This window comes from Chrysemys picta, chromosome 5 (assembly GCF_011386835.1).
Source record: "Chrysemys picta bellii isolate R12L10 chromosome 5, ASM1138683v2, whole genome shotgun sequence".
NCBI classification, from domain to species: Eukaryota; Metazoa; Chordata; order Testudines; family Emydidae; genus Chrysemys; species Chrysemys picta.
Window position 1 is genome coordinate 73,751,037 of NC_088795.1, and position 23,893 is coordinate 73,774,929.

Below are 23,893 nucleotides of genomic sequence, written 5' to 3' on the forward strand. Positions count from 1 at the left end.
CCATGGACACTTCAGAGCTCAGTTCAACAAGGCAGGAGGAGGAAAGTGGGAGTGAGGGTGCTGAGGAGGAGGAAGACACCCTGGCATCCCTAGATGCATGCAGCCAGGAGCTGTTCTCAAGCCAGGAGGAAGATAGCCAGTCACGGCTGCCAGTGCTTGGGGAAGGACAAGCACCAGAGGAGGTTCCTGATAAGCAGCTTTTATTTTGGGAAGGAAGTTATTCGGTCCAGGCTCTTGGGGCGAGGAGGGCTAGGGCTGCATGCATGCCTAGATGCAGAATAGGGCATTGATGTGCTCTCTCACATTGCGGTAAGCGGCCTCAATCTCTTTAAAGGTCTCATCCAGAAGTTGGGCAATGCACTTGCACAGGTTTCTTGGGAGAGCCACTGTGGTCCTTGTCCCAGTCAGACTAACATGTCCGCACCACTGTGCTGTGTGAGGCGGGGGGACCATTGCTGCACACTGGCAAGCTGCATGTGGGCCAGGGCGGAAGCCGCATTGTAGTAGAAGACCCTCCCTTGCTTCCCAGGTCACCCTCAGCAGCGAGATATCTTCCAGAACGAATTCCTGTGGAAAATGTGGGGACAGTGTTAAGTATAGGAGCTCCCTGCAGCTGTTGGCTCTCACCAAGGCACAGAAACCCAGAGGACAGTACGGCCGTGAAACAATCAGTCCCCCTTGACCCTGTGCTTACTCACCATTTTGGGGCTCCCGTGGGTTGTGTGCACTCGCTTTGGGACAGGCAAATTATGCTATTGTGTAGACTGTGCTTGCCCTTAAATACGGGGGAATCATTGCTCTGTCTGGTGTGAACAATGCTGCCTCTGTTAAGTGTTGCATTTTGCCTTTACAGATGCAACCTTAAGATCTGAGCCGTCTGTGTCATAGGCACCGACTCCATGGGGGCTCCGGGCTGGAGCACCCACGGGGGGAAATTGGTGGTGCTTAGCACCCATCGGCAGCTCCCTGCCCCCTCGCCCAGCTAACCTCTGCCTACACTCTACCCCCGCCTCCTCCCTTGAGAGCACCTCGTGCCAGCTTTTTCCCCCTAGCTCCCAGCACTTGTGCCGCAAAACAGCTGTTTCATGCGGCTGGGAAGGAGGGGGGAGGAGGGAGAATGCAGCGCACTCAGGGAAGAGGCAGGGCCGGGGCGGGGATTTGGGGAAGGGGTACAATAGGGGCGGGGAGGGGGCGGAGTTGGGGCAGGAACTTTGGGGAAGGGGTTGGAATGGGGGTGGGACAGGGGCGGGGAAAGGGTGGAGTCGGGGCGGGGGCACGCCAGCACCCACCGGAGGCGGGGAAAGTTGGCGCCCGTGGTCCGTGTTATCACCAGCCGAAAGACTCCAAATAATTAGGAAGAGGCCACGTAGAAGCAAAGAAGACATGCTGCATGAAGTAATGCAGCAGTCATTTAACGAGACTCTAAAAGCTCAGGAGTGGAGGGAGAGTGAAAGGAGGATCCCCCAGCAGAATGAGGAGCATCGACACAAAAGTGCGGAGCTCCGGCAGCAAAGCATGGATCAGCTGATAAGCATCACGGAGCGCCAAGCAGACATGATCCAGGCCCTCACAGCCATGCAGGTGGAGCACTACCGCGTCCGCCCCGCACTGCAGCCCTTGTCCCAAAACTCTTTCCCTTGTGCCCCCATGTCACCTCCAACCCACTTTCCCCAACATCTGGGTTCTTATCACCACCAGCTGCCTCCAACACCTGTAGCTTCACCATCCAGCCCTGAAAACTATGACCCTTACCCACTGCACTCAACCCCCATCACCATGCATTATAGCCATCCTGAAGTGCAGCACTCATTGCACGGCACTCCAGACAGGAAGGCTGAGTATGATAACAGGACATATGCAAATCTGTGATTGTACTGTTCCCTACCCCACCCCCTTGCCCTTTCTGTTTCCCAAGCAGTTATGTTTCTTTTCAATAAATAAAATTTCTTTTCAATAAATGGATTTTTTGGCTTTGAAAACATTCTTTATTATTGCATAAAGTAAAAAAAGATACCGTAGCCCAGGAAAGCAATAGGCACTGCAAACAGGGTAGCAAACACAGATTCCTACTAACATTGGAACCACTGCACTTCACTCCTGTGCAGGGCACCAGACATTACTGGTGGTTTTCAGCCTCAAATTGCTCCCTCAAGGAATCCCTAATCCTTGCAGCGCCGTGCTGGGCCCCTCTAATAGCCCTGCTCTCTGGATGTTCAAATTCATCTTCCAGGTGTTGAACCTCCGAGTTCCATGCCTGAGTGAATCTTTCATCCTTCCCTTCACAAATGTTATGCGGATATAACTGCGGGGATGTTGTCATCGGCAAGGTCCAGCTTCCCATACAGAGTGTGCCAGCGGCCCTTTAAATGGCCAAAAGCACACTCCACAGTCATTCTGCTCCATCTCAGCCTGTAGTTGAATCGCTCCTTGCTGCTGTCAAGGCTCCCTGTGTAGGGTTTCATGAGCCACAGCATTAAAGGGTAAGCGGGGTCTCCAAGGATCACAATGGGCATTTCGACTTCCCTTACGCTATGGTGATCTCCTGGTCTGGGGAAAAAGTCCTGGCTTAACTTCCTGAACAGGCCAGTGTTCCAAAAGATGCATCTTTCCGGGCCAGTCTGTGTTAATGTCAAAGAAACGCCCACAGTGATCCACAAGCACCTGGAGAACCACAGAGAAATACCCCTTCTGATTAACGTACTCGGAGGCTAGGTGGACTGGTGCCATAATTGGAATATGCGTCCCATCTATCACCCTGCCGCAGTTAGGGAAATCAATTTGTGTAAAGCCAGCCACAATGTCATGCACGTTACCCAGAGTCACGGTTCTTCTGAGCAGGATGCGATTAATGGCCCTGCAAACTTGCATCGACACTATTCCAATGGTCGACTTTCCCACTCCAAACTGGTTAGCGACCGATCGGTAGCTGTCTGGAGTTGCCAGCTTCCAGATTGCAATAGCCACCTGCTTCTCCACCATCAGGGCAGCTCTCAATCTCGTGTCCTTGCGCCGCAGGGTGGGTGCAAGCTCATCACACAGTCCCATGAAAGTGGCTTTTCTCATCCAAAAGTTCTGCAGCCACTGTCGTCATCCCAGAATTGCATGACGATGTGATCCCACCACTCAGTGCTTGTTTCCTGAGCCCAAAAGCTGCGTTCCATAGTGGTGAGCATGTCCATGGCCTGCTCTACACTATGACTTTAATTCGGATTTAGCAGCATTAAATCGAATTAACCCTGCACCCATCCACACAACGAAGCCATTTATTTTGAAATGGCTTTTAAAATCGATTTCTGTACTCCACCCAGACGAGCGGAGTAGCGCCAAAATCGATATTGTCATTTCGAATTAGGGTTAGTGTGGCCGCAATTCGATGGTATTGGCCTCCGGGAGCTATCCCACAGTGCACCATTGTGACCGCTCTGGACAGCAATCTGAACTTGGATGCACTGGCCAGGTAGACAGGAAAAGCCCTGCGAATATTTGAATTTCATTTCCTGTTTGCCCAGCGTGGAGAGCACAGGTGACCACAGATAGCTCATCAGCACAGGTAACTATGCAGGCCGATAATCAAAAAAGAGCACCAGCATGGACCATACGGGAGGTACTGGACCTGATCACTATATGGGGAGAGGATTCAGTGCTAGCAGAACTTCATTCGAAAAGACGAAATGCCAAAACTTTTGAAAAAATCTCCAAGGGCATGATGGAGAGACGCCACAATAGGGACTCAGATCAGTGCCGCGTGAAAGTCAAGAAGCTCAAACAAGCCTATCAAAAAACAAAGGAGGCAAACGGTCGCTCCAGGTCAGAGCCGCAGACATGCCGCTTCTACGCCGAGCTGCATGCAATTCTAGGGGGGGCCGCCACGACTACCCCACCTCTGACCGTGGATTCCGAGGCGGGGGTAATCTCATCAGCTACACCTGAGGATTCTGCGGATGGGGAAGAGGAGGAGGAGGACGATGAGCTTGCGGAGAGCACCCAGCACTCCGTTCTCCCCAACAGCCAGGATCTTTTTCTCAGCCTGACTGAAGTACCCTCCCAACCCAGTATCCAAGACCATGACCCCATGGAAGGGACCTCAGGTGAGTTTACCTTTTAAAATATAAAACTTGTTTTAAAAGCAAGTGTTTTTTAATGATTACTTTGCCCTGAGGACTTGGGATGCATTCGCGGCCAGTACAGCTACTGGAAAAGTCTAACATGTCTGGGGATGGAGCAGAAATCCTCCAGGGACATCTCCATGAAGCTCTCCTGGAGGTACTCCAAAAGCCTTGCCACAAGGTTTCTGGGCAGTGCAGCCTTATTCCGTTCTCCATGGTAGGACACTTGACCACGCCATGCTAGTAGCAAGTAATCTGGTATCATTGCATGACAAAGCCTGGCAGCGTATGGTCCCGGTGTTTGCTGGCATTCAAGCAACATCCATTCTTTATCTCGCTGTGTAATCCTCAGGAGAGTGATATCGCTTATGGTAACCTGGTTGAAATACGGGAATTTAATTAAGGGGACAGAGGTGGCCGTTCCTACTGGGCTGTTTGCCTGTGGCTGAAAAGAAATCCTTCCCTGCAGTTAGCCAAGCACAGGGCGGGAGGGGAAATTGGCCCTGAGCTTTTCACGTTTGGCTAGCAGGGATCTTCCCTGATACCAGCCACGCAGTGGGGGGAGGGAGAAAGCGATCATCCAGAGAATTGGATTTGCGGGGGGGCGGGGGGGTTAGTTTGTTTTCTGCTGCTGAAGGTTAACAGGAAAACCACAGCACTCAACGGGCTTTGCTTGGTATGTGGGAAAGGAGGGCACAGAAGCTGAAAGACAATGGCTTACCATGGCCGCATGCAAGCCGAATTCTGTTGCCCGGACCGGCGTCTGTGATCTCTAGCAGCAAAGCCACAGGCACTCAATATTAAGAGGCAAAATGCGACCTTGCACAGAAATCACATGTGCTATGTAATGTGAATAGTGTTGGTCACCGTGAAAGAGTATAAGCATTGTTCTGTAAAATGTATCTTTTAAAAAAATTCTCTCCTTTTTTCTCTCCCTCCAGCAGCTGCAAATTTTTCAAGCCTCCCTCCTCCGTCCTGAAGGCTATCTCAGATAAGGCGTTGGAAAAAGAAGACGGGAGACGAGATGTTCGCGGAAATCATGGAATCCACCCGCAGTGAAAGAGCTCATCTGAATGAGTGGAAGGACACGGTTTCAAAGTATAGGAAAGATGCCAGTGAACATGAGGACAGGAGGGACCAGCGCGAGGACAGGAGGGACCAACATGAGGAGAGGAGAGACGCTCGAGATGAGAGGTGGCAGCAGGAAGATCAGAGGAGGCAGGATGCAACGCTGGGGCTGCTGCGTGAGCAAACAGACATGCTCCGGCGTCTGGTGGAGCTTCAGGAATGGCAGCAGGATAACAGAGTGCCGCTACAGCCCCTGTATAACCCCCCTCTCCCCTCACCATGTTCCATAGCCTCCTCACCCAGACGTGTAAGAACGCGGGGGAGGGGAGGCTCCGTACACCCTCCCATTCCACCCCAGTGGACAGCCCAAGTAAAAGGCTGTCATTTTTTTAACCTTTTTTTAGTGGCCTTTTCCTTCCCGCTGATCCTCCTCCCAAACCCCACCCGGGTTCTCTCCCTCTTTTTATAATCAATTAATAAAGAATAAATGATTTTTAAACGATAGTGACTTTATTTCCTTTGAAAGCAAGCTGGGGGAAGGGGGAGGGTGGGTTCCTTACAGAGAATGAGTCAATAAAGGGGGTGGGTTTTCATGAAGGAGAAACAAACAGAAATTTCACACTGTAGCCTGGCCAGTCATGAAACTGGTTTTCAAAGCTTCTCTGATGCGCAGCGCTTCCTGGTGTCTGGCTGCACGTAATCAGCAGCCAGGTGATTTGCCTCAGCCTCGCACCCTGCCATAAAGGTCTCCCCCTTTCTTTCACAGAGATTGTGGAGCACACAGCAAGCAGCAAAAACAATGGGGATATTGGTTTGGCTGAGGTCTGAGTGAGTCAGTAACGATTGCCAGCGACTTTTTAAACGGCCAAATGCACATTCTACCACCATTCTGCACTTGCTCAGCCTGTAGTTGAACAGCTCCTGACTCCTGTCCAGGCTGCCTGTGTATGGCTTCATGAGCCATGGCATTAAGGGGTAGGCTGGGTCCCCAAGAATAACTATTGGCATTTCAACATCCCCAACGGTTATTTTCTGGTCCAGGAAGTAAGTCCCTTGCTGCAGCCATTTAAACAGATTAGTGTTCCTGAAGACGCGAGCATCATGAACCCTTCCTGGCCAGCCCACGTTGATGTTGGTGAAACGTCCCTTGTGATCCACAAGTGCTTGCAGCACCATTGAAAAGTACCCCTTGCGGTTTATGTACTGGGTACCCTGGTGCTCCGGTGCCAAGATAGGGATATGGGTTCCATCTATCGCCCCACCACAGTTAGGGAATCCCATTGCAGCAAAGCCATCCACTATGACCTGCACATTTCCCAGAGTCACTACCTTTCGTAGAAGCAGCTCAGTGATTGCTTTGGCTACTTGCATCACAGCAGCCCCCACAGTAGATTTGCCCACTCCAAATTGATTCCCGACTGACCGGTAGCTGTCTGACGTTGCAAGCTTCCAGAGGGCTATCGCCACTCGCTTCTCAACTGTGAGGGCTGCTCTCATCTTGGTATTCTGGCGCTTCAGGGTAGGGGACAGCAAGTCACAAAGTTCCATGAAAGTGCCCTTATGCATGTGAAAGTTTCGCAGCCACTGGAAATCGTCCCACACCTGCAACACTATGCGGTCCCACCAGTCTGTGCTTGTTTCCCGGGCCCAGAATCGGCTGTTTCACGGATAGAACCTGCCCCATTAACAACATGATCTCCAAAGCACCGGGGCCCGCGGTTTGAGAGAATTCTGTGTCCATGTCCATGTCCTCATCACTCTTGTTGCTGCGCCGCCGTCGCCGCCTCCTCCTCTCCTCATTTTTCTGGTCCTGGTTCAGCATAAACTGCACGAGAACGTGCGAGGTGTTTACAATGTTCATGACTGCTGTCTTGAGCTGAGCGGGCTCCATGCTTGCCGTGGTATGGAGTCTGCAGTGTTTACCCAGGAAAAAAGGCGTGAAATGGTTGTCTGCCATTGCTTTCATGGAGGGAGGGGTGAGGCTGTACCCAGAACCACCTGCGACAATGTTTTTTGCCCCATCAGGCACTGGGATCTCAACCCAGAATGCCAATGGGCGGGGGAGACTGCGGGAACTATGGGATAGCTATGGGATAACTACCCACAGTGCAATGCTCCGGAAAGCGACGCAAGCCCCGGTACATGGACGCACACCGCCGAATTAATGTGCTTAGTGTGGCCGCATACATTCGACTTTATACAATCTGTTTCCAAAATTCGAATTCGGATTAATCCCGTAGTGTAGACATACCCCATCAATGCCACAAGCAATCTCGTGTTGTATGATATAATCGTTAGAGTCCTCACTGTCAGTTAGGATCTTAAGGAGTAACTTGACTGCCAAATGTGACGTGCTGGTGAGACTTGTCAACATATTTTTCAGCAGTTCGGGGGCCATACCCGCAGACCTAAAGGGAAGACAGAGTGCGCAGTACAAAAAACGTTGAAAGATTGCACCAAATGTGGATGGAAGCACAGGCATTGCTGGGATGCAAACCGATGCACCACGGAGCATTGGGACAGGACCCAGAATGCCCTGCACATGCTGTGTCCTTCCCACAAGCCACAGTGCCAGAATGGGAAGAGGTGCTCTATGGGATAGCTGCCCATAATGTACTGCTCCCATGCCACTGCAAGTGCCGCAAATGTGGCCATGCCAGTGTGCTTGCAACTGTCAGTGTGGACAGACTGCAGCGCTTTCCCTACTATGCTCTCCAAAGGCTGGTTTAACTCAAAGCGCTCTACATTTGCAAGTGTAGCCATGCCCAAAGTGAGTGTGTGGTCACTCAAAATATAGGTAGCATGGGACCTGGTCCAAAACCCAACAAGAATCTTATTAGATACGGGGCTAGAAATCCCTATACTGTAAACTTTCCATTATAACATTATTAGCAATATGACTGGAACTAGGGGTGTAATTCCCAGCTTGTGTAGACACGCTTGCTAGTTCTCATCAAACTAGCATGCTAAAATAATAACCTAGCCACAGATTCCAGGCAGGTTTGTATTTGGGGCAGCTAGCCTCTGCCTATGCTACCACAGCTACACTACTACTTTTAATGCACTAGCTTGATAAGAGTTAGCACAGATATGTCTATGTGAGTTAGGAATCACACCGCTAGCTCCAAGTGTAAGCATAGCCCAAAATTCATACAGCTATAATTTTGGAAGGCAGTGAGTCATTTTCGGTAAATTGACTAACATAATTCAAAAGTTCTTGGTTTTCTATTTACCTTATATCTCGTTATCAGGTCAGGATGCAGAATGTAAATATAGACAGTAGGACAGGAACATTAAAAAGGTTTCCAACGTCATTTTATTTTAGCCTAGCTTGGTGGCTTTAAGATAAGCTATGTTGAAAGTAATATTACATATTATTGTTATGAGCTAGGTGAAACCTTTTCATGGGTTTGGTTAAACCTTTGAGGTTGGTAGGTGTGATCTTACTGTTCATTTAACATAACATTAAACATCAACCCGTCACACTTTGGGTGCAATCCAGACCAGTGAGGGGTTGTGTCACCAGCTTCCCTGTAACCCTGGGTGCCTCGTAATGCTTTGCTGCCATAGGCCACTCACAAAGAGCCTACAGCATGAAGGTCACACCTTGAGTGTCTGTGTATAACTGCAGCCCTTGTCCAGCAGCTTGCGAACAATACACCAGTCACACACAGTCTTCCTCCTGACATGGTTACTACTTGCAGGGTGACTCCAACACACTCCCAAACCCAGGTTTTCCCAAAAATGTGTGTTCTGCACCATCCAGCCCTCTCCCAGTCAGTTCATATATTAAGATTTGTTGCCCCAGTATGGAGTCAATATTCAACAGTATGTTAGTTATTTTAACTGTAATTACTAAACAGTTCAGTTTAAACTCAGCTCTGGATCAGTTCAGATTAAAATAAAATAAGATAGGATTTTAAGTGACTTCAAGAATAAGAGACAAAAGTTAGAAATGGTTTAAGACAATAAAAGTGAAAACACTTGTCAACATCTAAAACTTAATAAGAATGGCCATACTGGGTCAGACCAAAAGTCCATCTAGCCCAGTATCCTGTCTTCTGACAGTGTCCAACGCCAGGTGCCCCAGAGGGAATAAAAGAACAGGTACTCCTCAAGTGATCCATCCTGTCACCCATTCCCAGCTTCTGGCAAAGCTTTCGTGCAAAGCTTTGTTTAATATGGCTTTTCTTGCCCACAGTCTTCCAGCAAGATGGTGACTGACCCTTTCTGTGGTCAGGATCACTCCTAGAGGCCTAATGATGCTCGTGCTGGACCTCATCAGTGTTTGGGGGGAGATAGTTGCAGGGGTGCTGGAACAGTTTGTATAGTGGAGATGCTAAGAGCCATTGAACCAAACTGTAAACCGTGTATATGATGGAAACCATTTCAAGCCAGGGGGTGCTACTGCACCCCCAGCACCCCTAGTTCCAGCACGGATCTTGGGGTTTTCTGCCCCTTTCCTTTATAGTCCAGTGACCCTGTGAAGTGGATTCTTCCTAAGGTTACCCTTCCAAATAAAGTTTATCCAAACAGTGAGGAAGGCAATATGGCATTTAGTGGTGAAGGAAGATCCATGTTCTTTCTTCCCCCACTTGTGTTTGCTAAAATGCAAACTGTTCTCTTTCCTGACATCTCCCCTTGCAGTCTTGAGGACCCTGCTGTGACACTCTGTACCTCAGGGGAACACCCTGCACCCCCATGTTCAGCTTTATATTATGATTGTGTGGTATCCAATATGAAGTTTGTCATGTCGGGTGTCTTTGGAAGGCTCATGATGCACTGAGCATTGTTGTTATAGCAACATTATAGGTTGTAATTTCATGTATATAGTTATGAGGCTGAAAATGTGTCCTCATGGCTTAAAACAAGCCCAGGCAAAACTCTCTAGGAGCAAAGGCGGAGTTCACACCTCATCAGGGTATGTATGGGACAAATCCAGTCCAGCCTCACAGGAACAAAGGACACTGGCCTAGGCAGCGACAAAGGATCTGTTGGACTCTCGAGTGAGTTACCCAGTCAGCACCCTTCCCTTAGTCAGTTTGGGACTACAATGAGGTAATGCTCACCTGACTCTGAAGGGGGGAGGGTGCAAAGCCAAGGGGGAAGAAAGAACATGATAAAAGGGAGAGACGTTTGCTATGCTCTCTCCCTTCCACTTCCATCTACAGACACCATCCCCAAGCGACTGAAGTACTGATCAACGGGGAGAGCCTGGCTGAAGGGCAACCAGCCTGCCTGTGGTGAGAAGCATCTAAGTTTGTAAGGGCATTGACAGTATTAAGATCAGCTTAGAATGCATTTTGCTTTTATTTAATTTGACCCAATCTGACTTATTGTGCTTTGACTTAAAATCTATCTTTTGTAGTTAATAAATGTATTTGTTTATTCTACCCGAAGCAGTGCATTTGGTTTGAAGCATGTCAGAGACTCCCCTGGTGATAACAAGCCTGGTACATATCTATTTATTTGTTAAATTGACAAACTCATATAAGCTTGCAGCATCCAGCTGCAAGACGGAGGTTCCTAGAGTCCTGTCTGGGACTGGCGATATTGGCTAGTGTCATTCAGTTGCACAATCCAAGCAGTGGCTGGCCAAAAGTGCTCACTCACGTAGCTGGGACCAGCTTACATGCTAGAGGCTGTGCATGAACTGCCCGGGAGTGGGGGTTCTCACAGAAGAGCAGGGTAAGGCTCCCAGAGTCGAGGATTGGAGTGACCTATCAGATCACCGGTCCAGATAACACCAGGGGAACATCACACCTGTTTACTATGTATATGAAAACTGAAATAAACACACATTCCTGTGTTTGGTAGGACCTGTTCAAAATCAGATAGCCCTGCCTAGGCAAAAGTTGCTAAACATGTTCTAATAACATCACAGAGGGGGAATTCATAACTTTATATATAGTATTGCTACATACATTTCACCATAATATTATTGACCAGAGAGTGACTAGTTTTCAAATGATACCGCACAAGGCATGTTTTGTACAAAGATTATTAGAATGGTGTGTAGGGTATGAATACAGGGATGCTTTTGGTCACAACCCCACCTAAGACAAAAAGGTATGAGTGAAGCTGCCCAGGAGCTTTTGGGCTGACTATTGTTTTGGGTCGGGGTAGATAAAAGAACATACAAAAACTGAGGACACAGACAGAACAGAGAGAGAGGCAGAGGGAAAAAAAACAAAAAAACTTAGGAGTAGTCTCTGCACAGTTTGACCCTGGAAAAAGCTAGGCAGGGAGAGAGCTTTTGGGCCTGTGTCTAAAGAAGCTTGGGGCTGTAAGCTAAGAAACTCCCCCTTTTGTTCTTGGTTCTTTCTGCATTCGGAGACACGGGACTTTGTACATTCTTTGTAAATAAACAAAACTGCATTAAAGAAAAAGAATTGACTCCATCAATTTCTACTTCCAGCTGCAACATCCCCAGGGTTCTGAAAATTGACAAGCCACTCGGGTGAAAAGGAGCAACAATATTAAATGCTGTGGACAAGACTATTCCTAGCCCTTTCACAGGTGCTAGTGATGATGGTGGGGAGTTTCAAGGAGTACTACCACTACCATCACCAGGCTTCCCCCACAAGGACTAAGGATAGCTATAGTCTCCGCACTCAGGATAGTCTCTGTGCTCCTGGTATCTTTGGTTGTGGAATCCACTCCAAAGGGGCTGGGGGGAGACAGGCCATGGGAGGTGGTAGGAGCAAACTGCAGCATACCAAGAGATGGTATGCCAGAGAGCATTTGTGTTTCCTGAGTTTGCAAGCATGTCTTTATAATGAGGACCCTATTACTGTAATCCATTATGTTAGCAATGCAACTGATTGACCCTTGGAATTTCAAATTTTCTTTTTATCCCACATTGTGTAGCCCAAAACCAACTATTTTCAAAATTTCCTGCAAAACAGAATTTCTGAAAAATTCCAGTTCCAGAAAAATTTCATTTCAGAATTCCAAAACTTTTGTGTCAATGTATTAAATGGTTCCATTGCAACATGAACTGGAGACACTTTGATCTAGAAAAGAAGACAAAATGTTTAAATCATTACTAAGTAGCAGCTGCTCTTTAGTTGAAATACTCTATTATTTTTTAAATAATTATTTTGTCCTATAATGACTTGTCAGTAGTAGTGTATATTATGAAATGATGTAAATATAATATAAAAATGAAGAAAAAGTTGAAAGGCGACTTTGGAATTCTGAAATAAAAATTTTCCAAAACAAATTCGTTCATTTCAAAATATTTTTTCCTGCAGCAATATTCATCAAAATTAGACACATTTTCCAAAATGTTTTGATTTAGTTGAAAACCTTGTTTTTTTACCAAAAATTTCCAATCAGCTCTCTTTAGCACCTCCCATCTAGATGACCTGCAATCTGATGATCATGATGGTCTCTTCTGACTTTAAAGTCTATGAGTCCACATGCTCAATGTGTGCGCCTTAAACAAATCTAGAAACTGAGCTGGTCAAGAAGGCAACAGTCCACTTGGTAGACAGTATATGGCGCTAGGTACATAGGGAACCACTGCTCCATGCTCTGCATTGGCTGACAGGTTGATTTTTGACCTATAATTCCCTAAATGTGTTGGAGACTCCCACCTGAGAGTCATCTCTCTTGAGGGATCACCTTCTCTGTCCCGTTTGCTAATACCACAGCTTTAGTCAACAGAGGAGTTCACAATGGAATCCCCTTCAGATAAAAGGGAGGATGCTGCCACCAGGATATTCTCATGGAGGGACTCCTCCCCTTGGTCTGAAATATCATGATCCTTCAAGGCAGACTGCAATGCCTAGCTTCTTAGGGAGCAAGGGATACAATAAGTGATGGTGTCCATGGGGGAAGCAGGGTTTATTTGTCTTTGGTTAGTTATTTTTTGGTTTGGAGATGAGGTGAAACAGCTTGTTTTAGATTTGTAGATGTCTAGCTCAATCCTTATATGGCTCCCATCGTTGCAGTATGTCTGAGGACCTTTTCTGCACTAAAAATTCAAGTAACAATCTCTCTCTCTTCCTTCACAAGCTGCAGAAATTATTTTGTGTGTAAGTATGTCTAGACTGAGAGGACACCAAGACAAAGAGATGAGGTTTGCATTTCATTCTGGCAGAGGGCCAGCAGCCACTGAAGGAGGATACAGGGAAGCCACCTGCAAGCCTGAAGCATGAAGAGACAACTGAAGGACAATGCAGAGGAGCTCACAAAGAAAGCACAGCTAATGGAACTGAACCCTGGTACTGGAATCTACCCCACTAGTAAGTTGTCCTCAACAAAGGGATGAACTAGGCTAGGGAATGCACTCTAGGAACTAGGCCTGAGGAGCTACCATGGGGCAGAGTTATCCTTTTCTCCTTTTGTGCCCTCCAGGAACTGATCTACTGTTTCCTTCTAGCAATGCAGGTGAGTGCGTAGTGGGGAGGGGCCCACCAGGTTGTAGGACCTCCAAGTGCCTACCATCTGAAGTGCCTCCATGTTTGCATTTGAGCTCCTCGTACACTCAGCATACTACCACATACCTGAAGGAGTTTGGTGCACCATGATACTCTCAGCATCCCCGCCAGGTAGGCTCAATTACAATGTTGCATTTGGTTGCTTTCTCTTTTCCATGTAGACTATCCCCAATCATTTCTTTACCTAGCAAGTAGTGATTACTAGTCATATCACAGTGCAAGCCAGAAACCCCAGTCAAATCAGGTCCCTATTGTGCTGGGCATTTCACAGACACACTGTATGAGGCAGCCTCTAGCCTGAAGAGTTTATAGTCTAGATTATTTTAACAAAAAACCTACTATCTCAACAACACTCTGACACAGTTGTCCCCCCACCCACCCACTCTGCCTTAGGCTCCCTCCCTTAAGATTCTGGTTCCACGGGGACAGGGCTGCCCAGATGGGGGGGCAATTTGCCCCAGGCCCCGGGCCCCACAGGGGCCCCCACGGGTATGTCGGAGGCTCCCTGCCTCCGTCTTCCCCTATCCCCCGGCGTCTCAGCTGGTAAGGGGGCGGGTAAGCCCCTCTGAGCTGGACCCCCCTGACCCCATCCCCCCCCAGCTTCAAGCCCAGCCCCTCTGAGCCGGGCACCCCCCAACCCCATCCCCCCCACAGCCCTGACCCCCAGCTCTGAGCCCAGCCCCTCTGAGCTGGACACCCCCTGACCCTATCCCCCCCACAGCCCAGACCCCCAGCTCCAAGCCCAGCACCTCTGAGCTGGACCCCCCCGACCCCATCCCGGCCCCAGCTCCGAGCCCAGCCCCTCTGAGCCGGGCACCCCCCGACCCCATCCCCCCCACAGCCCAGACCCCCAGCTCCAAGCCCAGCACCTCTGAACTGGACCCCCCCGACCCCATCCCCCCCCAGCTCCGAGCCCAGCCCCTCTGAGCCGGGCACCCCCCGACCCCATCCCCCCCACAGCCCTGACCCCCAGCTCCGAGCTGGACACCCCCCTGACCCCATCTCCCCACAGCCCTGAGTCCAGCCCCTGTGAGCCGGGCACCCCCCCAACCCAGAGCCCAGCTCCCCACCCAGCCCTGGGCAACAGCAGCACCACCCCCAGGCAGCGACCATCACCATCACCCAGCAACAGCCCATTATGTAATTGCAAATCTATACATACCATTAAAGCATTTACTGTTTTTAAATAATGTATTTAGTGTATTTTCAAAGTATTACAAATTAATTTTTGAATGTATTTCACTAATTATTTTTTACATTTCCAAATACATGTTACTATAGTATTGCAACTTTGTTTTTATGGAAGGGGCCCCCGAAATTGCTTTGCCCCAGACCCCCTGAATCCTCTGGGCGGCCCTGCACGGGGAGGCTGGAAAGCCACCTTGTCCTTAGGTTTCTCCCAGGCCACTTCCACCACCCAGGGGGTAAGGGTAGATCCTTGCAGGTGTCAGGTACAAGAGGGCACATTGATCCTGGAACCTGTACTCTGATGTCACGGCAATCAAGGCTGTTGGAGGTATCACCTTGGTCAGCCCATAACCTAACCCCTCTCAGTTATATCCCTTACCACTCCAAAGTCTGTCTCCCAACACTGCAAGACAGCACACAGAACCCAGAACTGCTGACATCAGGACTCCTACGCTGTAAAGATGCCAGCCCCATGTGCCTCCAAATTCCTGTCTCTGCAGGTGGGGTAGTGGAAAGAAGATGTTCAGCTAGCTCCATCCCCGTGCTGTTACTACAAATGAGTTTATCCTTAAAGAGCCATACTCCCAGGAGTTCCACAGAGGGCTCCAGTCAACAATATAGTGCTCGTGGAAGGGACAGAGATGCTCCTTGGGCCATGTGTCCCTAAAGTACTGGCTACATGTGGTTGGGGTCCAATTATCCTCTTCCCCCATGCCCTGATGCTGCTGCTGAGTCTCTGCTCCTTGCAAGAAACCCTCTCCTTTCTGAACTGGTGACTCATGTGACCATTTATCAAGACTTTCCTCCCCAAGATCTTTTTCAAAGGATTGAAGATGTAATAATTCCTTCATGGGAAATACAGGATTGTCAAAAATGGATGGAGGATGAAACGAAACAAGAAGAGGAAGTCCAGGCTTGGCTTAAGCTAAGAATATCCACTCTGTTACCCTGCGAGACACCATCAAGGTGGGGATACATGGTACAATAATTTGATTTTCTATCACAAATACAGAACTACATAGGTGAACTACACAGGTTTCTTTTAGATTCTTATATGGCACTTATCAGTGTAGTGTTTGATTGCACAGTTTTGTGCATATGGAAATGAGACTACCATACAACCAATGAAAAAATGCATAAGCTGATGCACAGTAGGAGTATTTTTCAGGTCTTAGAAAACTACCTAATTAAATTATAAAGAAAAGCAACAGAGCTAGGTTAAACAATATTATTAATATGGCAACAGGGTTTGCATTTTCAAATGGTGAAGCAACAAGCCACTACAATTAATCACAAACAATAATTACTGGTACCAAAAGAGCAGCAATTAATATGAGCAGTGTTCCAACAGTTTGAGATCCTTGTTTGTGCTGTATACATATATTGAAAGTTTTCAGCTAAATTTTAGTGCAGTTTTTTGTTAATATGCTCACCAAACAACATTTTTAGGACTCAGATTAGGTTTTGACCATTTGAGCAGTTTCAAATGTGTAGCTGTGATTAGATTTCATAATATCTGTTGATGGATGAGACTAGATATATACAAAATATGTGATATATCTAACTATTATTGAGCAGTTGAAGCATACCATTCTGTGAATGTGCATGGTCTTTTACAGACCATAGACTATAAGCGTTTGCAATTAACAGATTCTTTGTTATTTTCCTTTCTGTCAAGTCAGGGATTAATAACTCAAGATCACATGTTTTCAGTTTACAGCATGCTACAAGAGTAGGCTAATGTCTCTCACCTTTGTTATTTGCATGGCCTTATAACTATTGGCTAACAAAATTCACAAAGAATAAGACATCAGTAGGATCACTTATGACACACACAAAAAATCCCTCTCTACAGGTTATATTTTATCCTATTTTACAAACAACTGTCTCTATACCAAGTTTACTTAGCCCCAAAAGGGACTATCTGAAGTCATACAATGAATGAAACCAAAACTGAAGCTATGAATTATATGGGCAGGAAAAGGCTATAAAGATGCCTACAGATTAGGAACTATACTTAAACGTAGCAGGAGGCCCATGCCTCAGGCATCTAGCTCAAATTTTCAAAGAATCTGAGGTTCAAAACCTGAAAGTTTATGAAAATTGTATGGAATGAACTGATGATGACCCAATCAACACAGTTTGAGGGGAGAAAGGGACCTGTTGGGTTCCAGGAAATGGACGGGCACAAGCCTGCCCACAGCTAAAGGCTCCTCCGCAGCCTAAGGGGAGGGGCCATTGAGCGCAGGACTCAAATAAGTATGGGGGACAACAAAAAAGAAAGCAAGGACAAGTGTGAAGGTCAAAGAGTCAAAAGTAGGGAACCTGAAAGGGACACCGAGCAGAGATTGAGGGGAGAAAAGGTGTCTGGAAAGCTGGACGGGAGAATAGGAAGGTTCAGGTTAAGAGGCAGCAGTTGGGCAAAGTCTGACCGCAAAGGTTGCTGTCTCAAAGTTTTATGACTCCTAGGAGTAGGTATAAGTTGCCTTTTATGGGGGAAGAGGGTCACTAAACCTACCAAGGGAACTTGGACTTTGCAGTGTACGCACTATGTTTATAGAACTGGTTGAGAACAGCACCTGCTCACACAACTGAAAGGTTTGTTTGTTTTTAAAAAAAACAAATATCAGTTCACATGACAACACCCACTAACAGAAGGCCTCCATTCAATAAAGGTGGGACCTATTGAGGAAGGGAAATAGGAAGCGATAACACACTATACAAAGGAATGTGGCAATAAGTAAAGCTGGTTGGACAAAGCAAACAGCTGAGGTACGTGGGGTATGAGTTACTTAGAGCAAGTCTACACTACTGCTTAAGTGGCTCTAACTTACATCATTCAGGGTGTGAAAAAGTCCCTCCTCCCCCGCAAGCAATGCAAATTTTGTGCTGTCCACACCGGCACTATGTCAACTGCAGATGCTCTCCTGCCAACATAGCTTCCACTTCTCTCTGAGATGGAGTAATTAAGCCAATGGGAGAGCGCTCTCCTGTCGGCATAGTGTGTCTTCACCAGACACCCTACAGCGGCACAGTTGCATCGGTGCAGCTTCAGCAATGTAGCACTGTACTGTAGACTTGCCCTTAGAAACTACAAGTCTACAGTTTTCATCAGAGAAAGTAGTAAAGAATTGTTAAACACTTGAATTTCCCTTCTGGTGTGTAATGAAACAATATGTTTACTGAATTAACTAAGATTGTTTATGGACAGCAACAGGTATCTCATGCCTAATATTGGCTTGGACTTGTCAGAGTCTGTTCTAGGTTATTTGATAGAATTGCCTTGGTGCATACTATTTGCCCCTTATACAGTAAGGCAAAGTAGCCTGTCATGAGACAACAGGGTCCACAATTCAACAGGCAGTCTGATTTGCATTCTCCTTTCTCTGTTTGGCAGGTCAAGAAACATTGCATTGCATTCTGTGAAAGGGCCACAGAGGGGCTAATGAGTGGTGTATTTCACTGAGAGGTGGAAATCCAGATAGCTGCTGCTCTTGGACAGGTCTAATTGACATTAGATTCAATTGATAAGGAAGAAATTGGGAAAACTGAAAAACAGAGCCTGGTGATCCTTTAGAGTAACATGGTCTGGTCTGAAGATGCGAGTGACATTCTCCATGATCCTGCAATCAAAGCAGCTAAAAAAGCTAGGTGGAAATTCTATTGTAACAAACTTATCTGTATTTAAATTCTTCAAGGAGATCAATGTTTTAAAAAAAGTCTCCAAAACACATCATTAGCTGCAGTATATTCCATGTTCAATATAGAGACACCCAGTAACAGGACCTTGTCATCAGGTAGGCTTTAAAGCAGGGGTAGACAACTTATGGCACGCGAGCTGATTTTCAGTGGCACTCACACTGCCTGGGTCCTGGCCACCGGTCCGGGGGACTCTGCATTTTAATTTAATTTTAAATGAAGCTTCTTAAACCTTTTAAAAACCTTATTTACTTTACATACAACAATAGTTTAGTTATATATTAAAGACTTATAGAACGAGACCTTCTAAAAACATTAAAATGTATTACTGGCACGCGAAACCTTAAATTAGAGTGAATAAATGAAGACTCGGCACACCACTTCTGAAAGGTTGCCGACCCCTGCTTTAAAGTGTAATGGCAGTATTTGTTTCTCAAATCTAAGGCTATATCTATGCTAGCACTTTTGTCGGACTAAATTATGTCACTCAGGGGTGTAAAAAAAACGACCCTGAGTGATATAATTTACATCGATAGAAACACCAGTGTGGACAGCGCTATGTTGGTAAGAGACGCTCTCCTGCTGACATAGCTACTGTCGCTCGTTGGGGGTGGTTTAATTATGTTGATGGGAGAGGTCTCTCCTGTCAGCACAGAGCAGCTAAATGGGACATCTTAAAGTGGCGCAGCTACATCAGTACAGCTGTGCCACTGTAAGGTCTCTTGAGTGTAGCCCTGGCCTAAGTGGGAGAGGTAGAGCATCACTAGTTTAAAAAGAGGTCAAAAATTGCTAGGGAGCTGAAAAGTATTACTCTCTGAACCTTTTTTTCCTTCCTTTCCTCCCCACCCTCTCCTCCCAACCTCCATGGCTGGAAGGGTATTAACAGGCCACTTCAACTTGAATGGTCCCTTGAAATATGTGTTAACTATTTATGCTAAACAATCTGTTCCACGTTGTATTTAGCTGTGACACTCTGAGTACATTTCCCAGACCTGAGGAAGAGCTCTGTGTAGGCTTGAAAGCTGGTCCAATAAAAGATATTACCTCACTCACCTTGTCTCTCTCTGAACTTGGCACACTGCTGCTGGGTGTTGGGGAAGTGATCTATATTTCATGCCCTACCCACTTTTCAACTGAATTTGTTTTGTAATGTTTTACAGTTTATTTTACTAAAGTCAAGAGTAATTTTATCTCATCACTGTTTTTATTACATCCAGCACCAGTTATAACAATATCTTGGCTATTAGTTAATGCCAGAACATGATTTTTAATCAGTGAAAACAAAGGCTTAAATGCAGGCTTTAATGAAATCAAGACCAGGGTATGTGGGACAGAAATTTTATCCAATTTGTTGGGATTTTTTTTAAACAAAATAAAAGAAAGATGCAACTAAAAGCTTATTGGCTCTTAACTTCTACCGTTACTGATTTTGGCATGATGTGCAAAATAGAACAGTCTCGCAATTTTTTAAACAGAGTTGCATCTTAGCTTTTCTGAAAGTATTATAAGGTATTTTTCATACCATCAACAGTGATAATTCTTGCAGGAGAGCTAAGAAAAGGGGTTAGAAAGATTATGCAAGTAGTATATGATATCATGAGTTAAAACAAATCCTGTCTGAGAAATTCCAATCAAAAAGGGTCACAGATCACAGAACACAATACTCTTTGTACTCTTCTGCAATCTCTCCTGAGTGGACCCTTCCTGGTGATAAGTCCTGGGCCTCTGCTTCATTAAAGGGGGAGTCCTGTGACTCTGCCACTCTCAGACTGGGTCCCTAGGCATCAGCATCCCTGTTTCACACTGCGGCTCCTGCAGCAGGGACAGGTTTGGTTCCCTGAAAGTCTTCTTTCTTTAGAATCACAGAATTGTAGGACTGGAAAGGATCTCGAGAGGTCATCTAGTCCAGTCCCCTGCACTCATGGCAGGCCTAAGTATTTGGGAGCTTAGTACCCAGAAAATGTATGGAGTGACACACTTCAGACTTTTCAGAAAAAATGTATGATGTATCAACAGGAACACAGGAGTCAGATATGGGTTGAAGTAATTAAGGCTGTACACATGAATCTTACCTGACTTTTTAGCTTCTCCATGCTTAGTTAAGCAGGCTCTGCTTTAGATCATTGCCTCTCTTCCTAGTCGCCTGGGTGGAGAACTCTGAGCAGGAGTTAACCCTTTGAGTCCCTGTACAAAAATAGGTAGGTAAACTGAGCCACACATTCATTAAAAATAATAATAATCTTCCAAGCTTTCTACAGAAGTTAAACCTTACACTAGCAAAATCCCTAGAAATACCCTACCAGAAGACAACTGAACATTTCCAGTAGTTACATATCAGTGTAATCAGGGGATTCAGGTTGGCAGCTGAATAATAAAGTTACCTTACTCCAGGGGTCTTTGAATAACAACATATCTGGGCCAGGAATTTAGACTCTAATTGCACAGTCATTACAACTGTTAACGTGTTATTTTAATTTCTTTAGATTCCTTTCTATGCCTGTTTTCCATTTATTATTACTGTAAAAATCCACAAAAACACACTTATCGATCTGTTATATGCATGACACAAATACCAAAACCTCAAGAAGAGGTTTTTAAGCAATGAAACATTAGCCCAACTAGTCAAGATAAAATTAAATGAAGCTAAGGCTAACAAATACTCTGAATGCAAAATCTTGTGAAACTAATGGGTTTTGTTTTTTGTTTTGTTACTGTCTAGATGGGGCCACCCAATACATGTATAGATAAGTATAAGTTTCACCAAATTTGTATAGTAGGGAACAGAGATGGAGTTAGGTCCTTTGGGTAAGTCTCACTGAAGATATATTTGAAACCTTCATTGTTAAGTGTGAAACTTTCAGGAATCAGAATGCGACATTCTTGAAGCTAGGTTTTTATTATTGACCACCACCTAGAGGCGATCAGAAAGAACCCTAGCCTGAATATTTCCAGAGTCTGATACAAAATCACCTTTATGCAGCAGCTTATCAGCAATAATTGCTAATGAAGAACATCAATATGGACAAAGGGATGGAAGGCTGTGCAAAGTGTGACAAAAAGGCCACATGTGGCTTGCAGGGTCATGAAACAGAGCCTGAGCAATGGAGGCTCTCTCCCTATCACATATGGTTACTGTAAGGTGAAGGCAAAACTAATCAACTACAGTATATGATTTTATTGCTAATGAATAGAAATTACTTGGTTGAGCTCCTATATCAAGGGAAATACAAGTGCAGGTAAACAACATAATAGAGTGCATTGATTTTTATTTAAAACATATGTAACTTTACAGGCAAATTAGGAGAGGCCCTCAGTTCCTCTGGCTGCATAAAAAAAGGCATGCAGAGAAAGTTCCCAAGGTGCCAAAGAGTAAAAACAAAATACTTAAGCTTGACAGATGGAGACATCTGCTCTACTGCTGACATTTCACTTCTTTGAAGATTCAAGTACCAAGGATCAATGTAAGTTTGTGAAAACCATAAACACAAAGACAGATCAATTACTGACAATTTTAGCATCAGCTAAAGTAAGAGCGAGTGAGAGATATTTCATAGTCTAGCATAAAATGTAAGCAATATGAAGGGGTGGGGATGCTGAGTGGGCATACTGTAGTGCAGAAAAGCACCATCTATTTAGGATCAGAAACTTTAGTCTAAAACAGCTGTAAATAATAGCTTTGTGGAGTAGAAGCATGGGCTTCTAGAGAACCGTGAATGGATGAGGGATAGGGGAGCACTAGGACTTAGGTCTCGCAAGGAAGCCATGGATACTATTACAAGCATGGAGAAAATTACTACTTGAGTTTCTGAACCTGGAAATTAAAGATGACAGAAAGTGCTATATATAACATTTCTATATGACCTCAATAAGCAAAACTCACAGTGGGAGCTCTGTGTCCTGTAACCAGGGTGGGATTTACCATATTTCTGTGTGCCCTATAGAGTTCAGGGGTTCATATAATTGCAGTCCAACTTGCAACAGTGACTCCTGGACCACTACCCGGGCCCCAGGCCTTCTGACTGGAGTACAGGCTTTAGCTCCAATTGCCATAGCAACAAGAGCTCACCTGTTTTGAAAGTAGCCTGCCAGGGTTAGAGTAGGTGCTACAGCCTCAGCGTCACACTCAGCCTTAATGATTGCAGAGGTATCTGCACCCTATCACTGCTTTGTGCCCCTCCATTCCATCCTATCACTGGAGTCCATTACCTGTTGCAATGAGCCCACCACCTCGTGTGTGTTAGAAATTAGTCCTTGAATGAAGGAGGGGAGGTCTCTGTGGGAGAGGTCTGATGGTGGGATTTTATAGTATTAGACTGTTTGCAGTAGAGTTATTTAACCAGACTCTCTTTTCAGCTTTTCTACTCCCTTGTTAGTTTAAATGAAGCCATTCAGGGTGGACTGTTCACATTCTGTGATTTTACTATCCTGTGCTTCATGGACCCCTTGGATTGCAGGCATTGCTCCCATTAGTTAAGTGGGTTATGCTGGGTTTGCCTGCTAAGGACTAAAGGCTGTGCTCATGTGGTGAAGGTTGTTTCCTGAGTTGGAGGAATCTCTTTTTTTATTCTTGTGCCACACTTCTCCTCCTGGCTAGTAGAACCACGTCTCCTGGTTAATGTCCGAGAACTGCTGCCCACAAACTGGCACACCTGCCCAGGCAAAGAGGTGACGTCATGTCCCTCTACAGGACACATGGCGGTGACTTTAAGAATGGCAGAGACTGAGAGACAAAAGCTAGGGTTGTGTATTGTATAGGGGAAGAATGAGAGCAAGCTAGTGTTACACTGTTTTAAAGAGATTTTTTTCCAAATTGAGTCTGCCTCCCAGGTCAAAGAAGGAACCCCTGCTTAGTTATAAAGCCTTTAAATATGCGACCGCTGATGACAACCGTTGTAACGGTGAGGGCTGTATGATTACAAAAGTTAAATTCTTGGGCACTTTTGTGAATTGTGATGAATCAACAAAGCAGAGAACTACAGTTCCCATCAGCCCCATCCCAACTGCAGTTCCCTTGGCCAGGTAAGGAGACAGGTCCTGAAACAGGACGTGGCTGACTGCATTTGGGACGGGAGTGGAGTGGGAGCCTCATGGCAGCAAGAAGCTGGAGAGAAGCCTGAGGAAGTGGACTGGACAGAGCCACATGTGGAGCAGGCTGTGGCTGTCAGATGATACAGCTGGATACAGGTCATTATGGGACTTATTGGGAAGCAACAGTTGGATAGGGAGTTCAATGAGAGACACTAACTGAGCCTGGCCTGGAACACTGCAAGTGCCTACTTGCTGAAATAGAGCCTGGACTGCAGAGGGCGCCCCAGGCACTAGGCCTGACGAGCCCTGACTCTTGCTTTGGACATTGCCAGGAGCTCAAACAATAACTGCTATCAC

General features: G+C 46.1%; 2 protein-coding genes across 16 annotated transcripts in view; one reads left to right on the forward strand and one right to left on the reverse strand.

The window, feature by feature from the left end:
* The window catches only part of LOC101938927 (uncharacterized), a 220,700-nt gene that overhangs the window by 158,441 nt on the left and 38,366 nt on the right, over positions 1–23,893 (reverse strand). For 8 of the 15 annotated variants that reach the window (XR_010601413.1, XR_010601418.1, XR_006172591.2 and 5 more), the window contains one exon: positions 20,581–20,692. Coding sequence is in view for 7 of the 15 variants with exons in the window: in XM_065596598.1 (XP_065452670.1) it covers positions 5,826–6,740 (915 nt within the window). In the remaining 8 variants the exon portion in view is untranslated. Of the gene's footprint in view, positions 1–4,721; positions 7,583–20,580; positions 20,693–23,893 lie in introns of those variants that run through there. The other 7 variants (XM_065596598.1, XM_065596595.1, XM_065596597.1 and 4 more) reach the window with 1 other exon arrangement.
* LOC135983682 (uncharacterized) overlaps positions 1–23,893 on the forward strand; it is a 175,859-nt gene that overhangs the window by 70,290 nt on the left and 81,676 nt on the right. The gene's annotated exons all lie outside the window — the stretch shown is intronic.